A 16,645-nucleotide genomic window follows, 5' to 3' on the forward strand; every position below is an offset into this window, starting at 1 on the left:
CATTTGAAAGCCATCTTGGAGCTCCCATTGTCTGTTGGCAAGATCTCAGAAGGCAGGGTTCTGTTGAGCCAGCCCCTAGCCCACGGCCTGGGACATCGTAGGCACTCCATCAACATTTGTTGAATGTCAAATAAACATTATTTCTAGAATTTTGAATTAGAAAATCTGATAAATTCAGAAACAGACACATCACTGTGGAAATTGTTATTTTCAGTACACCTGAAAACAGAAGCTACGTGTGAGAACATACTAAACCAGTCTAAATCTATTAACATGTATTTGGACAAATCAGACCTATACCAGATACATATACACTGTCCTGCCCACCTGAGAAACAGCCCAGGTATACAAGCCAATGCACACAAGGAAATGCAGTTTGCTTATTCCCTTATGAAATATTTTTCCATCAGGCTACTCTTTTGGGTTCTTTATAAATGAGATGTGTCATAAAGATACTAGAATTTAACTAATTCAAGCCATTCTTTACTTGTAAGTACTATCACATAGACTTATGACTGGAAATTAAATCTCATCTAAGATGAACCCACTCATCTTGATCAGCAAAGTCTATACAAGTAGATCACTGTTCACCATAGAGGAGAAAGTGTTTTAAGGAATGTGTACACACAGACATAAAATCTGTGAATAATCAATAAATCCAATTGATAACTGAGGAAGAGGAAAAAAACACACTGCTTAGAAATTTGATAAATATTTTCTTTTATGTATTCTCCATTGGAATTTAATTAAAACATCCCATTATACATTACACATTTCACTAATAAATCCAGTGTGTACATTTACACATTTTAAAAATTGCTCCAAGAAACAAATTTACCAAAAAATATCTTGTGTCCAATGAAAATTTCTAAAGAAAAGAAAAAATATATATTGTTCATATTTTTAAAATACCATTTTAAAGAAATTGCTGCCAAAAACACAGAGCTGCTAAAATCAAGCAATTTATTTTTATGTTTAAAACAAATCTATTTCCCCCCACAGACTTTCAAAACATTAGAAGACAAAAAAAAAAAAAAAAAAAAAAAAACATGGAAAACAGGATTCTTTAAAAAACAAAGTAATTTCAAATGTCAGGAGGACCAATCAGTGGTGGATGAGAAACAGATGAAGCAGGAGATGGAAATGTAATATTGCTCCTATTTTATTATAATTAGATATTTATAGAGCACAGATGAGTTTATTTTCATAATTAGTAGCTGGCATTGCATTTACTAATTTGCATAAACAGTTGGCTATCAAGTCAGTAACTTATTTGCAGGGCTCTCGAGTCTAGCAGGAACAAGAGGGGGCTCAACTCCTTAAATCAAGCTTTCTTAATATTATTACCAGCAAAATACAATCTACATGAAATCATGTTCACATTCATGTAGCTTGATTATCTCTTTTTAGTTTGGCCAATGCTGATTAGTTCAGCATTAGAAAGCCAATGATCAAATCTACATGGAAAAAAATTATATATATATATATATATATATATATATATATATATATATAAATCAGAGGGGCCTCTAATTCTGAAGGATTGAAGTAGATCTTAGGGTCAGGACTATCTAGTCCAGTAAATAAGGACTTCTGTAGAGCAAAATGGACAAAGAACTAAGTGCCCCCCAGCCACCCCTACTATCTAGAAATGTACCCGTTCTAGGCAATTTTTGAGGGTATCAATTACCTCTCTTCCAGGCCTTTCTTGGAATTCTCCATCCCCTTCCCACACATGCCCACCCCACCCTACGTAACCAGGCTCCCGGCAGTCGTGGCAAGTGTAGGAAGGATTCCTACTGCCCTGATGGCTGCTAATGGCAAAGAGAAAATTCACCAAGCATGTGGTCTGTGACTACTTCCCACTAGTGGCATCCAGCAGGAAATCTTGGAGGAATAATTTACTGTTCCATATTCTCCAACCAAAGGTCAAACGCATGTGACTCACACCCAACTCATTTGGTATGCATATGTGTCTATGTATTCATACATGCATACAGAGAAGGAGAGAGAGGGATGCCACAAGCTGACATTATTATAAGATCCACTTCTGGCTCCTCTTGAGGCTCGGTGGCACTAGACCTGCATTCTGGCATGGCAGCAATCAGCTGGATCACAGTAGAGGCTGCTGCCTCTGACAGGATTTGTGCTCCCCAGTTTGCCATGCTCCCCACCACTCCCTATTGCTTCTCTTAGAGTAGGGTTTTTCTTACCCCTGGATCTAATCCTTCATGACACCTATTGGGCCCCTGTAGACATTTGAGTGTGCAACTGCTGCTCCAAGTTTGGTTTCAAGGAAAAGTATTCATAACCTAAACGCAGAATGGGCTGTCCCCAAATGCTAATGAAATAAAGGAAAAGAAAACCAAGAAGGGGACCAAAACACACTCTAAATACTTAAAGACTGCCAAAATTAAGTCGAAAAAGCTGGCCAGGTCCGGTTGCTGAAGAACTCTGGTCAGCCAACCACTTCCAGGTAAAGTCTTTTGGCCCAGGGCACAATGGCCCCCTGAATAGAGTTGTTATAGTTCTAGTTTAAACATCCTGCTCACTTTTGTAGGTTCAGCGTCACACTACTTTCCACTATTTATTGCTCCATCACTCAGCTTTAAAAGTATTACAAAATCTGAGGCATATTCATTATTTTCTTTGATAAGGTCCTAAGAATAAATCCAAAGGCATTTTGCTGCTTTTATTCTGATGTAATCTGTAACCATTCCCCTCTGTCACTTGTACACACGGGGCCAAGAGAAGGCCTGGGTAAGGAGGGAAGTGGAGCTAGAACATCTGGTCTCACTCCACAGCTCTATGGGCTCCTTTGCCCACTTGGTTGGGGTTTATGAAGGTAGAGATAAGGGGCACAGGTTGGTAAGTGACTCCATTAACTCAATCATTGCCGAAAAACCTTATCCTGCCCACCCTAACCCCTCCTCCCTCCCTATATCTAAAACCAATTTAGTTCTGTTAAAAAATCCAATTACTTAATTCTGTGAGCATTCACTTACTACATCTCTGGAAAAAGCACTAAACTAAATTTAATGGGGTGGCAGAGACCCACCTCTGCCCTTTAGGGGTGGGAAGTGACTGAAACAAGTAAATCTGCTTTGAAACAGTCTGGCATTAGTACTTTATAACAGAAGCACAGGTCTGGGGGGTCCCAAGGGGTGTTGGACCTTAGAGGCTGACAGGAGGGAGAACGGAGTTTAAGGACATTCAGGAGAGGGCAGGGCTTGAGCAAAGCCTGGAGCAGGAAAGTGCAATATGGGTTCAGGCAAAGTGAGTTGTCGATTTTAGGAGACAGGGGGGCTGGCCGGGGTGATGGGGCAGGTTATTGTATAGTGGAAAATATACCTGGGAAGGCACAGAGAAAATTTTACAACATGATTCTATCAAAAGCTTTTGAGCAGATGAGCTACACAATTATATCTAATTTCAATTTTTTCCTTGTTTTCACTTTTAGGAAGATGACTGACAGCACAATAAGAAGGATTAGAGATTTCGAGTCCCTATCACACACAACATACCATGCTAGGCACATTTAAACATTACAAATGAATATGCTTGCCTTCAACATACTTCAACCTAGTAGAGGGGACTGACCCAATCTTCAGATAATGTTAATACAAAATATTAGGGAGATTCATGGAGAGAGAGGGCAGGTCTGATTAAAGACTTCAAGGATGGCATCAAAAAGTTAGTGAAAATGCATTGTGAAATCTATATATGATTTCAGTGGGCAGAATTAAAGGAAGGAGGGTCTGTTATAGGGTAGAGAAACAGAATAAGCAGTCAGGAGAAAAGGAAAAGGTCTAGTCTGGCTACTTGGTATCCCATTTGGCTGGACCATCAAGTTTGCATCTAAGATTAACCGGGGAGAAGACAAACAGGGCCATACTGAAGAGGGCTTTGAAAGTAGATAGCTTATTTTGCACTCCATTTGGAGGACAGCAGAGTTTAAACAGTTCTAGGTTACTGGACAGACTGGAGGAGAATAAAAGCAGGGAGACTAATTAGACTAGTACAATCATCTAATAAGGGCTAATCAGGAACTGAACTAGGGTGTTGATGGTGGAGACAAATGCAAGAGACGTTCTGGAGGAGAATCTCAGCAAGACCTCTCCTTAGCACCTGGTGTGGGAGAAGGATAGAAAGTAATTCCTGAGTTTCAAACCCAGGTGAATAGGAGGATGGGGGGGAGGTGCCATTAACAAAAATAAGGAAATCATAAAGGGCAGCTAGTTTGTGGAAGAATGAGACAAAGGCTGACTTTGGACATACTGAGATGACAGTACAAGGGGGACATCATATGGACACGTGCTGCAGATATTGTGCAGTGGTAGGCTGGAACTTGCGACAGCTCAGTGCCAGGGAAATCGCTGGGAAACATTCACATGCAGGTGATCCTTGGGTCCCAGAGAGGCAGTGTAGGGTAGTGGTTAAGGGTTTAGATTCTGGGTCTGACTCGCATTTAGTAGCCACTTGATTTAAGTTATTTAACTCTCTGTCTTATTACCCTTATACATAAAACAAGGATAACACCACACCCTACCTCATAGAACAGTTGTGAAGATGAAATGTGATAAGGCATATAAAGCACACACACTCACAACAGCTGGCACACAGGAAGCATTCAATATGTTCTGCTAGTAGTGGAAGCAGCAGTTGCCAGAAAAAAATGAGATACCTATGGGCAAAACCTAAAAACATCTATCTTGTGGGATGTTTCATGGGATTAGAGAAAGAAAGGGAGATAGAAAGAGAGAGAGAGCCCTAATGCATTTTCACAGAAGCCAGTGGGAGGAAGGACGGGCAACATTGCCACATGCTTCAGAAAGGTTGAGCCCTAAGCAAATATTGGTGTCCTTGCCTATCAGGACAAGGCTGGCAGCCTTTGGTTGAGTAGTGTCAGTAGGGAGGTGGCAGCCAGATACACCTTTTTAATCATTATTCCTCTTCTCCTTCCCCCTTTCCCACCTCCATTCAAAACATACCAAGCTAGCAATGGGGGTAAGGGTTACACTTGACAGCTTTCTGAAAATGAAACCACCTGTGATTAGCATAAAATGGCCAGGCAATCAACTAAACCCCAACGTGGAAGGGGCTTAGCTACTTCCAAGGCATCCATAACACAACTTTTTAAAAATCCAGAAAGGCATAAAACTCAAAGAAGAGATGGCCAGCTCACTGACTAGCCATCAAATCAGCATTTTCAACACCTTGTCAGCCCCTTCTCTCTTCCACATCCTCACATCAGAAATCACATTTCCTAGTTCTGTTATTTGCCAATCTTGGAAGGAAGCAGCACACATCTTCACCGAGGTAGTCAGGGAGGAAGGAGGGAAAACTGGATGCGGATATAGAGTTATAATTTATCAATTAACCTCCTTCTCCCTTCACTCCTGAGGAGCTAATCCAGTTGGAGCTGGGGAGCCAGGTTCTCTGGGCTGGGGTCTCTGACAGCTTTGATTAGGAATGGATGAGTGGGCTGTGCTTCCCCAAGGTGTGAAGTGCTGAAAGACATGTCAGAGCATCAGAGCAAGCCCTCACCCTCGCTCAGCACATCTTTCCCTGCCTACCTGGCAAAGGCTGTCTTTATAAGTTAAAATCCTGTGTTAACTCTTTGCCCTCTTTCTCCTTCCAGTGTAATAGCTTTTCATTCCTGTGTTCATACACACCCCCAATCCCACCTTTCTCAGCCCATCACCCCCAATCAGAAAATCCCCACTCCCACAAATACAGTAAAACACAATACAAAGGAAGAAAGAACAATAAATAAATATCTCCCAAATTCCACTTTAATTAAAATTTCAGGCAATTCCCCAACCTTCTCCCCATTCTCATCTGTTATCCTTCACCCACTGATTTAACCCCAAATTCAGGTATTCCCAAGTAATAAAAACAATGGTACATCATTTCACATCTCCCCTGTTCCCTCAATACATTTACTGGAAGGGAATCTTAGAATACCCTGCATTTTGGTAAGACATATATCCCGCACACTGCATGGCCACTTTGAGTACCCCATTCCTGTTAGAAACTGTTCAGCATAATGGATAAGGCTCATTCTAGATTTAGAGGGAGGCAGGCCGACTCAGAACCACACCCAACCAGCAAGCATGAAGTGCTTTGAAGGGAAATGACAGTATCGACTATTTTTTTAGTTGTTAAAAGCATTAAATTATAATCTGGACTGTATTCATCAGAATTGACAATTCCCCCTGGATCTATGAATATTTCAGAAGGCAGATTGATAGTTATAACAATAAAAATAAAGTGGTCTCTACCTTTACTTCTACCTACAGAAATGAAGTGGAAGATCCAATTAAGTAGAGGGAGCATGGTGTCCACCATGGAGGCGGCAGAAAGAGAGAGAGAGCAGGGAGAGTAAAACATCAGCACACTGCAGACACACAAAGAAATGTAACACACATAGAAAAACCCACAGTAGCACGGCAGCATCCTGAGAAGGCAGCACAAAACCAACGCGCAATGGGAAGCTTAAACAACACACAGTAAACAGTGTGACCCGCGAGGCTGCTGACATCAGCTTCATGTTTAAGCTTTTCTCATGAGTTTCTTCTCAGTCCCATCCTTACAGACATAACAAACACCGCATGCACAGCACTGCACAGCCACGTGTATGTGAAATTGCACAAACTTAACCAATGTAAAAACGCTTGGGGAAGTACGGGAATGTCTCAGAAAAGTTAAGTTCGCCTGTATTTTCCCAACACCAATATGAATCAAGAGGACCATGCATGGAACATATACTATAGGTGGTACATACATAACATACATAAATATTTTCACATGCATTTATGAGCAACAAAAACAAATTCTGGAGATTCAGTGGGAACCAGAAAGAAACCACTTTCTTTCACTTTGAAGGAACAGGAATAAGGAGAGGGAAAAGAGTAGCAAGAAGTGCACTGTGGTTCTCTTTAGATAATTGGACAAGGGGGTGGGAAATGGAAAAGACAGAAAGGAAAAGGAATGTGGTCAAAGGACCATCTTAAAAACAGACGAAAACTGCAGATTGCTACTGCAATCCTAGTGGTACTTGATGATCACCCCGAAGAACGCTGCATCCTTTCCTGAAAACCTCTCTAAAGAGGACATCTGTGTTTTTCATATTTCATTGCATAAAATCCCCTTTTAATAGAAGATACCAGCACATGTGTTTATGAGTATGTCTGAGTGCTCTGCTGGATGCCTCAGAGAAACCCACAGTGGGTGAAAAAGTGAATGAGGTACACAACACAGGTTCTCCAAATGCTTTTCATACCAAAGTTGGAATTTTGCTTTCCAAAATACTTGTGTTGCTTTTAGTGGGTCAGCATAAACAAACTTCTCTCAGCCCTGGGCAGTTTCTCGATCTGATCATACTACTCTTTATGGCAAGACTGTCTGGTGGATCCAACGGAAAGGAGTAGGAGAGGAGAGGACCTTCAGTGCTGGCCCCACCCTCCTTAGATCAGGACTGCTGGGATCCACAGGGAAAATGTACCTCAAGAAAAACAGGAATACATGGAAGTTCTCATCCTTGCACTTTTCTTCGGCCCTCCAAAGGAGGTACTGAGTCCCATGTATATTTTGCAAAGAAACAGATAAGAAAATTTAAGCATAGTCTTTTGGTGCCAGGGCAGGGCAGGTAGACAAATCTTGCAATCATCCCAAGCCTCAGAGGAAACAATAGTAGCAATTGAACAGTGAAGGAAAAGGCAATTTTAAGTAGGCTCAGTTCTCAAATCCTGATTTAGGCTGATAATGTAGAAAATTTTTATTTAGGAAAAAAAGGCTTCATTCACAGCCCACCCTGTGCTTAGCTGAGCTGAATTTCCTGCACAGTTCATTCCCTGCATATTTGAATATTTTAGGCTGCAGATGCTGAATTTACAGATCTTTATATGCAGTTTTCTTCAGGGTGTATAATGAGTTAGAATCCCACCATGAGGACATTAGCATGTTCTTTCAATGGTTTTTGCTTTTATATAAAACCGAAAACATCAAACCCCAAGGGCTTCCTTTGACCATGCAGGGCAGAAAGTCATTACAATGGGCACTGGGATGGAAGGGAAGACAAAAAGCAAACCTTTACTCAGAGTGAAATTCAGGGAGAAGCCCGGCTCCACTTCCCCAACCCGGAGCCCAGGGATGGGGTCTGGAGAGGAGCAGGAGGAAGTTAACCGCTTGGTTGCTCTGAAATTAGCTTCATTCACCCCCATTATCAACGCCATCATGCCCTGTTTCATGCTTCCCTCTTAGAGGCAGCCCAGCAGGGCCAGCGCCCAGGTGACAAATGGTGGTGGAAAATGGAGAAGCCAAGAAAACCATGGGGGTGGGGAACCACGAGGCATCAGGAAAGTGCCCCCATAGCAGGGCAACCCTGCTGCCAGCCTGGCCTACGGTGGGGGGGGCAGGGGGCAGGCAGCGAGCAGCCAGTGGCGACGATGAGGCTCTGAGTGGCCAGCCAGAGGCACGGAGGCAAGCAATTTGGGCAGCGGCAGGACCACAAGCACAAAGCACCTACCTTGTTCACTCATCATGAGGTGGGAGAGGCCTTGAGGAAGGAAAAGAGGGGAGGAGGGGAAGGGTCAGAAAAAAAGAAAGAAGACAAAGTTAAAATCCCAAATGCAATGCTGTCTTCTTTTAGTTCTTGGATCCCAGATTTGAGTGGACAGTCGAGCAACATGGTGGAGTGGGACAGCACACACACATATCACATTCACCGAGATGCCAGCCCTCCTGCTACAGAGCAGAAAGCCAGCTCTCCAGGTTAAACCAGTCTTGTGTTTGCTGAACTCCTCTGGGTAATAATGAAAACTCTCCTTTCACCATTGTTCTCTGCAATAGGAAGGGTTTGTGAGAGCTCTGTTAAAGATTAGGTCCATCCATCGGGAGGGAGACTCATCATGCCAGGCAAAGTGGGTTTCTTTCTTTTAAATTGCTTTTAATAATAATACATGGTCACTGTAGAAACTTCGGAAAATTTAAAAGACAGGAAAAAAAAAAAAGAAGAAAACTCAAAATCAATTGTAATCCCACCCACCAGAGATTACCATTAGACTTTTTTTCTAGACATAATATTCTTTTATACAAAAATTGAATCATATTGAACATGGCAAATAAGTTCCTGCTTATAAGAGTCGCTCAGACAACCTCAAACTGTTTCCTCTCTCATCCTGTCTTGGCCCAGTGAGAACCACAGCCTTTCTCTCTGTTGCTTCTCTACCACCATCTTCCCCCAGAAAGTCCCTTATGTTTGATCAGGAAAGTCTAGCCAAGCACTAAATGGGTTAAACAGGTTGAGTTGGAAGAAGGTATACCTTGAGTCCCAATAAATGAATAACACAACCTCTGGCTATGTTCTTATGGAAGTCAAACAAGGCTATTAAGAGTTCATTAGTTCAAGAGTAGCAGAAGTCCTGACAAATCTATTAAAAGGAAATATTTCTAACCAGTAACCAACTGCAACAGTTTTTTGCTCTTGTGTTGCTTTTATTATTACTGGAGATATTTTATGAAATCCATATTATTCCAGAGAACCTTTACCCCGAGTGAAATTCAGGTATGTAGGGGATTAATAAAGGAGAAAAATCTCTAAAGAATGGAAATCTCTAAATGTTTTTGGAGATTACTAGAGATTTAGGAAAGTAATCAAAGACAAAATATGGGTCAAGCAACTGACTTTTAAAAGAGCAATGATACATTAAATATATAGATACATGTGCCATAAATGTCACAGAATCTGTTTTTTTAAAACAAATTTAATTAAACTGTAATCATACTTTAAATGCACATTTTTAGCATTCATTTCTCTAGGACTAAGATTAATACTCATAGAGAAATGGAATTAGGCCAAAGAAAGGCATTCGTATGATTTATGTCATTCAAAAATAGAATAATTTTTGGTCTATGATAACTATGGACATAGGGCCCTAGACTTGAGCAAGAGAAACCTCCACAGAAATAACTATTCCTAAAATGCCAAGATTTCTGAACCAAGTCATAGTCTACAGCTTCCCATCTAGAACATTAGGGGGAAGGATTCAGGGGCAGGCAAGTGGAGTTATGTGGAATGGGAAACCGGAACAGAACAGGTTTTTGAATTCAGTAAGCAACTCTTCACAGCAGTGTTGACAGCTTTAAAAAAATGGCATAAGGAAGATCCAAGGACAGAGCTAAGAGGTGAAATACAGTTAAAAATGAAAGGATAAACATTTTACACCTAAGATGAAAGATGTTTGGCAGCTGGAGGAAGGGGTAAGTAGGAAAGAGATCAGGGAATCTTTATTTGACCCAAATAGATATTTCAAAAATTTATGAAATCAACAGTAAGCAGGAAATTTGATAGTAAGAGAGTATCCCAAGTCCTGGAGAAGCCACTGCAGGTGGTACATAGGGCCTCACCTTATGTGTTATGTGTGTTTCTTTAAAGCACTGTTTCCCAAAGGGTATTTCATTGACCACTTACATCAATCACCTGGGGAAGCATATTAAAAATGAGTTCCTGAATCCCACTCCAAACCTAATGAATTAGAATCTTGGGAAGGAGTCTGGGCAAGATCTGCATTTTAAACAAGTTGCCCAAGTGATTCGTGTGCTCACTAGAAGTTGAGAGCTACCCCTTTAGAGTGGAATATAAATCAAATTTTGGTAAATTAAATTGTAAGATAAATGTGCTAAGAGCAATTGGATATTTAATGGAACCCTGCAGTGAATCCTTTTGTAAAAGGAAGAATCCTTTTTAAATGCAAATAACCCACCACCTGTGTTTATAAAATTCAAATATGTACTTATCAAGTTTTATTAAGTTACATATGTCGTTACCATATTATATTGCCACTAGAAAAAAATGGTCATATTCTTCAACTTATAAAAACTTTAAATAGGTATATTAGGTCAGGAATGAGGTTCTGAGATCCTGAAGTCAAAACATTGGTTTTGCAGGCAATGAAGCAAAAAGGACATGAATAAGTGCAACAGAAACAGGACGGAGGGAGCAAAACTGTATAATCATAATATGGTTTTAGTTTTCTTTTGCTTTTGAAGAAGGGAATTTTATTTCACTTCCTGGAGCTTTTACACAAGTATTTTTTTTTCCTTATATAATCCTATTCTCATAGCCTGCAAAGCTAAAAACTAGAAACTAAGAATCCCAGAGTTCCCAGTCCTATTCTGAAATTCTATTTCTCCTCCCTATGCTAAAACACTCTAAGTTGCTGCTGAAAGCCTCAGGGTCCCCAGCAGTGAATGAAAGAAACAAAAAAAAAACCCAATCAAACAACTCAAGTACCTGTTATGTGCAAAGCCTGGATAAGGAAGTGGGCAATACAAGTTAAGTATGGTATGTGGTTCCGGAGCTCCAGGAAGTTAGTCTAGCTGGGAAACTGTGTGTTTACATTTACACACACGCACAATATACTTGATATATATGTGGCATGAAGAGCAAGGACTTCAGAACTAGATTGCCAGGGTATATGCTACTTCTATCTGTAAACCTAGGGAAGTTGCTAAACAATTTTGTGCCTCAGTTTCCCATCTGTAAAATCTGTATAATAATAATGCCTAATTCATATTTTGTTTGGGGGATTAAATGAATTAACATATGTAAAGTGCTTAACACCATGCCAGCACACAGTGAGGACGTGGTGGTTGTTATTTTTATTATGCTATAAAAATCTACTAATGTGTGAGATGACACCTAACAGAGTACATGGTATATAGTAAGTGATCAGAAAGGGTTTGATGAGTAAATGAGGAATGAATGAATGGGAAATTGCTAAGTGTCAAATGATGAATTCAGACAGTAGGACAGTAGGAACGGTGAGGAGGGTCCTAGGTCTTGGAAGATGGCTTAAGATTTAGATAAATGGATGAGAACATTCAGGAAGCACCAACATTTCCCAAGACTACAAAGCACATTTGTAAGAACTTTCCTTTTTGACTTTCCAAAAACACCTAAGACATTGCCAGGCACATGGTCGGTATGTAACACATACTCTGTGATTAAATGAGTGAATAAATATAAATGGTTCATTTCAGGAAGAAGTGAAAGATGATTCTCAGGATCAGAGAACGGGAGTCTTGAGATTCAAGGCTAAGGAAAATAGTCTTCATCTGGCAGCTGATGGGAGACATTAAGGGGTCATGGGCAGAATGATCCAAGGAAAACGACGTTGAGGAAGTTTGCTTTTGCAATGGTGTGGACAGGATGGATTTGAGGCAAAGAGAGACAGAGGCGGAAAGATCAGTCACAGGCAAGAGCCTAAATTAGTACCGTGGCAGCAAGAAGAAAAAGGGAAAAAGAGGCCTCAACAAGTTTGGTGATGGACACAATGCTTCAGGGGAAAGGTGAATGGGAAACTGGGGGAAGCATTGTCAGAAACAGAAAAGTGTAATGAGTTGGGGAGATGGATTTGGGGTGAGGGGGTAACGAGTTCTGTTTTAGACCTGATGAGATGAAGAGGCAGAGGAATCACCTGAGCAAAAATGTCCAGTGTGCATTCAGAAATGCAGAACTAAGGTCTGAGAAAGAAAGGCCAAACATAAGAGTATGTCACATCTCCTTCATGGAAGAGAGGTCAAGTGTAAGAAGTGAATGAAACCTGGAAGGAGAAAGGTCTTAACTTCGGAGGGTTGGGGGATATTGAGATATGCTGGAGATTCATTTTCTTAAAGCATATTCAACGTTAAAATAAAAATTTTCATTCAAAAAGGAAAAGGAACTATCTGGTTTTTCCATTGTCAATTACAGAAATTATGTTCAAAAAGATTTAACTGAGAAGGATATAATTGGTAAGGAAGGAAAAGGAATCTATGCTGGGTATGTGTTGTGTGCAGTTGATGAGAGAAAAATAATGAAGATGGGCCATGAAAACCTCTGTGCTGGATATACAGGAATTGCCTTCTTGTCAACCTCAGAAACATGGGGTCAAAATGCATGTCAGCAGTGGCCTCCCAGGCCACACTGCCAGCCCTGGGACCAGCTCCCAAGCTGGGTTGAAGGTTGGCATTTATTCTGGGCTTGATCTCTTAGGGCTGCCAAAAGACAAGGCACACGATAGAACAGGAGACTCGAGGAAGCAAAGGGGACCATGCCTTTCCAAAACAATCTCCCCATAGGCTCTGGACTGGAATAGACCCTCAATTATGACTTCAAAACCAGCTCTATAAAAGTTCATCCAAGGCGGGTTAGGGAACAGGGAATGGGCTTTGATGACCCTTTGACAGGCAGGAAATTGAGAATGGCCAGCATTGAATTCTAATGGAACTGCCACACCTTAAAAAAATTAATTACAAAAAAATAAACAAAGCATCTGAAGTGTCTCCTGCTGAGATGTCACACCCTGACACAGTGCTACTTTAGAATAATCCAGGGACCATTTCTGATTCCCAAAAGATGCCTGATACTTTTGACCCTTCTCTCTCTAGTGCCATGTTCCACCTTTTTTGTGGCTGCCTATCTGTCACAGGTTCCTGGAGGCAATACAGGAACAAGAAGAGAACAAGGTTGCCAGTAGATAAGACATGCAAAGTTTAAACTGCCTTAGAACAGAATGCAAATCACATGCAAATCACATGCAAAGTGCACATGTGGCCCCCTAAACTATGTCACAGCCTTTGGAAGGATCCCCATGGAGATGACGGCTTTCGCAGCTCAGGGAGAATAGAATGGTTATGAAAGCAAAGCCCTCTGTAAGCAGCAGTGGCCATCATGAAGTCTGTCTTTAGAATGACTAATACAAGGAATAGAAACCACTTACTATAAATGGACAAGGGGAAGATGCAATGTTCAGGAACCAGCCCAAAGTTGTAATCCTCCATCATTGAAGTTAATACTGTCTTCCCCTCAAACCTATAATATCCCACCACCTCAGATGTTTTTCAGTCCATCCTTCCTTCCTTCATCCTGCCTGGGTAATCGGGGAAAGGATTTCAGGGGAGGAAGGAAATCACTCATGGGAAAAAAAAAAAAAAAAAAAAAAAAAAGGTGCAGGAAAAAAAATATTTAAACCTAGTTATTTCTGCCAAGACCTTTATTTCATTCATTTTCAGGGTAACTTAATCCCAGTGAAAAATCCACATATATCATTTCTTTTTCTATACCGAAGTAGAGAAACTAAATGTCACTAATTGCTGCAAGTGCCAAGTGCCAACGCTGAATTCTTTCAAAGCCACAAGGACTTTTTAAAAGAGTAATTGCATAAAATTAGAAGGTATGGAAACGTTCGTCTGATGTTTCTGGAAGCACTAAGTAGATAGTGAAGGTGGAAGGGGGTGGTGGCCAATGAAGAGAGAAAACACAGGTGACTGCGTAGGGTAACCAGGTATTTGGAAAAGAGAGAGGAGAAAGAAGAATTACACACCTTAATATTTTAAGCAGCTAACTTGTTAAAAGAATTATAATAATAGCTAATATGTACTGACCATTTACCAGAGACAAGGCACTGCTCTTCCTGCTTTCTACATGTCATCTAATTAAATACATTTCTAAGGGAAAGGCATTGCTATAATTTTGATTTTACAGGTGAGGAATCCAAGGCCTAGAGCCAAAGTCACATTGTTGGGGAAGGGCCAAGCAAGCATTCTAAGCCAGCAGACTCTTCTCCAGCCTGTGATGGTAACCATGACACTAGCTACCCTGTCTAATTCGGAGCTGGAAAAGAAGGGAGCAGACATGTCTTGGAGAATTCAGAAGCAGAAAACAGTATCTGGACATTAATTCAACTCCAAAATGACCCTAGGCCAGCGTGATTTAAGGAGCATTAGGAAGTGTTTTTTAATGACCTTTGTCATCATCACATGCTATTAAACATGGAATTCTTCCTTTCCTGAATCATTGCTTGGGGTGAATAAGCCATTTTTCTCTTTAAAATGCAAATCTGAACATGAGATACACTCAGACTTCTTGACCTTTGACTGTCATGCGTATGAGATCAACAAGACAGGCAAGCTAAAAATCCTCAAAAACAGGTGTGTAGCACAGGTAAGCTTGTACGGAAGAAGAAAGAAAGAGACCTGCAGTTGCAGGTTAAAGATGTCTGCCACCACGGGCATGAGGGAGGACACAGGGGCCAGGTGGGACTTTGGAGAATAGAGCTGAAAAGGAAGGGGAAGGGGCTGAAGAAAACCTCCACCTACTTCCACAATTGTGTCCCGGACAGCCATTCCCCAGCAAGTCCTTGACCTTCACTGTGGACTTGAGTTTCCTGTTCTTTCAAGGGGTTCACTAGTGTTTTACAACAGAGGCCTGTTCAGTATGTTAGTCAACGATCGGCTGAGGACATTGGTAACATGTCTGCACATTGTGCAGACCAGAAGTTGAGAGGAATAGCTAATTTGTTAGATATCAGAATTGGGGGACAAAAGGATGTGAACAGACAAAAGTGAAATTTAATTTTAAGAGACAAATGTAAATTCAGGCATATAAGTACAATGCCACCCCCTAAATGCATCCATATATACATGAATAAAATAAACAAAAAGAAGTCAATAGTCCCAGTTTTCTCAGCACTGACTATATAGAAGTTAAGGTCTGGTTCAGAGGATGGTGCTATAAATTAGGAGGGTATTATCCAGGCAGGATGTACTCAAAGGAGAATAACCAGGATGGTGAGGGGCCCGAAAGCAGGTCACATGAGGAACAACTGAAGGTACTGCTCTGTTCAGCTCAAAGTATTTACTTAGCTCTTTCGTTTGATATAAGATACCGACTTTGAGTATTTTATAAGTTATCATATGCAAGATAAAGGAGCAAGCACATTCTGCAAGACAAAGGGTAGAATAATAGGAGCAGTTTCACTTGCCAGAAATGCCACAGAAAAGTCTTGCATCAGTGTGGGGTTTTAGGAGATGACTGTCAAAAATCCCTTCCAACTCTAAGACTATACTTCTATGAACCAAGATGATCTTAAAAGAGGCCAAGCAATATATTGGGTTGGTCTATACTTTGAGAAGCCTACCCATAATCATAGTGGTAGAAATTATATAAAACTTCAACCGATCGCCTAACAACCATTAGGAGCTGACATTTAAGAAGATCGACTGAGTGTTTATGTATATGGTTTTGGCTTTTCCACAAATCTTGTACAATACTGGGGATGAATTAAACAGCTGTCTGTTGATGATAATGATGGTTTCCAGAGAGACAGAGAGAAGAAAAAGGAGTCCATTGTTAATTCTCCAAGTTAGGTGTTGCCCAGGTCCCAGCCTCTGGTTTTGCCCTTTCATAATTCCACCATGTTCCATCCTCACCACCCAACCCTTTGTAGGATATAAGTCTATTAGTCCACTCACTATTTGCCTCAACACCAACATTGTTCTTAGAGCATGGTGTCTGGACTGGATATGAAAGTGTTTCTTCCACTCGTGCCCATGAATCACCAACCCTTCTCCACAGGGTCAAGAAAAGAGTGTCTGTAACCCATTCCCAATACATTCCACCTCTTTAGAAGAAAGGAGTGGTGGGCTTTCCCATGTGTGAATACCATGGGAGGCAAAGAGATGAATGCAATCATGCTTGTCATTCTAAAGGTTAAAGGATCAGCAATTATAGCTTTTAGCAAAGATTCTTCCCAAAGGAGAGGAAGTCCTTGCTCTTCAACTGTCTTGAACTTCTCCAAAATAGCTCTTCATTTGTGAA

The 16,645-nt window shown here is 40.9% G+C and overlaps 1 protein-coding gene across 12 annotated transcripts in view; it reads right to left on the reverse strand.

Moving 5' to 3' along the window:
• The window catches only part of NRXN3 (neurexin 3), a 1,698,447-nt gene that overhangs the window by 1,560,574 nt on the left and 121,228 nt on the right, over positions 1 to 16,645 (reverse strand). For 7 of the 12 annotated variants that reach the window (XR_005216274.1, XR_005216275.1, XM_037832161.1 and 4 more), the window contains 2 exons: positions 8,531 to 8,560; positions 6,285 to 6,296 (listed from right to left, as the gene is read on the reverse strand). The exons of 1 other annotated variant lie outside the window; for it this stretch is intronic. Coding sequence is in view for 9 of the 11 variants with exons in the window: in XM_037832161.1 (XP_037688089.1) it covers positions 6,285 to 6,296; positions 8,531 to 8,560 (42 nt within the window). In the remaining 2 variants the exon portion in view is untranslated. The remainder of the gene's footprint in view (positions 1 to 6,284; positions 6,297 to 8,530; positions 8,561 to 16,645) is intronic. 4 more of the 12 variants (XM_037832174.1, XM_037832166.1, XM_037832162.1 and 1 more) reach the window with 1 other exon arrangement.

This window comes from Choloepus didactylus, chromosome 4, assembly GCF_015220235.1.
Source record: "Choloepus didactylus isolate mChoDid1 chromosome 4, mChoDid1.pri, whole genome shotgun sequence".
Lineage (NCBI taxonomy): Eukaryota > Metazoa > Chordata > Mammalia > Pilosa > Megalonychidae > Choloepus > Choloepus didactylus.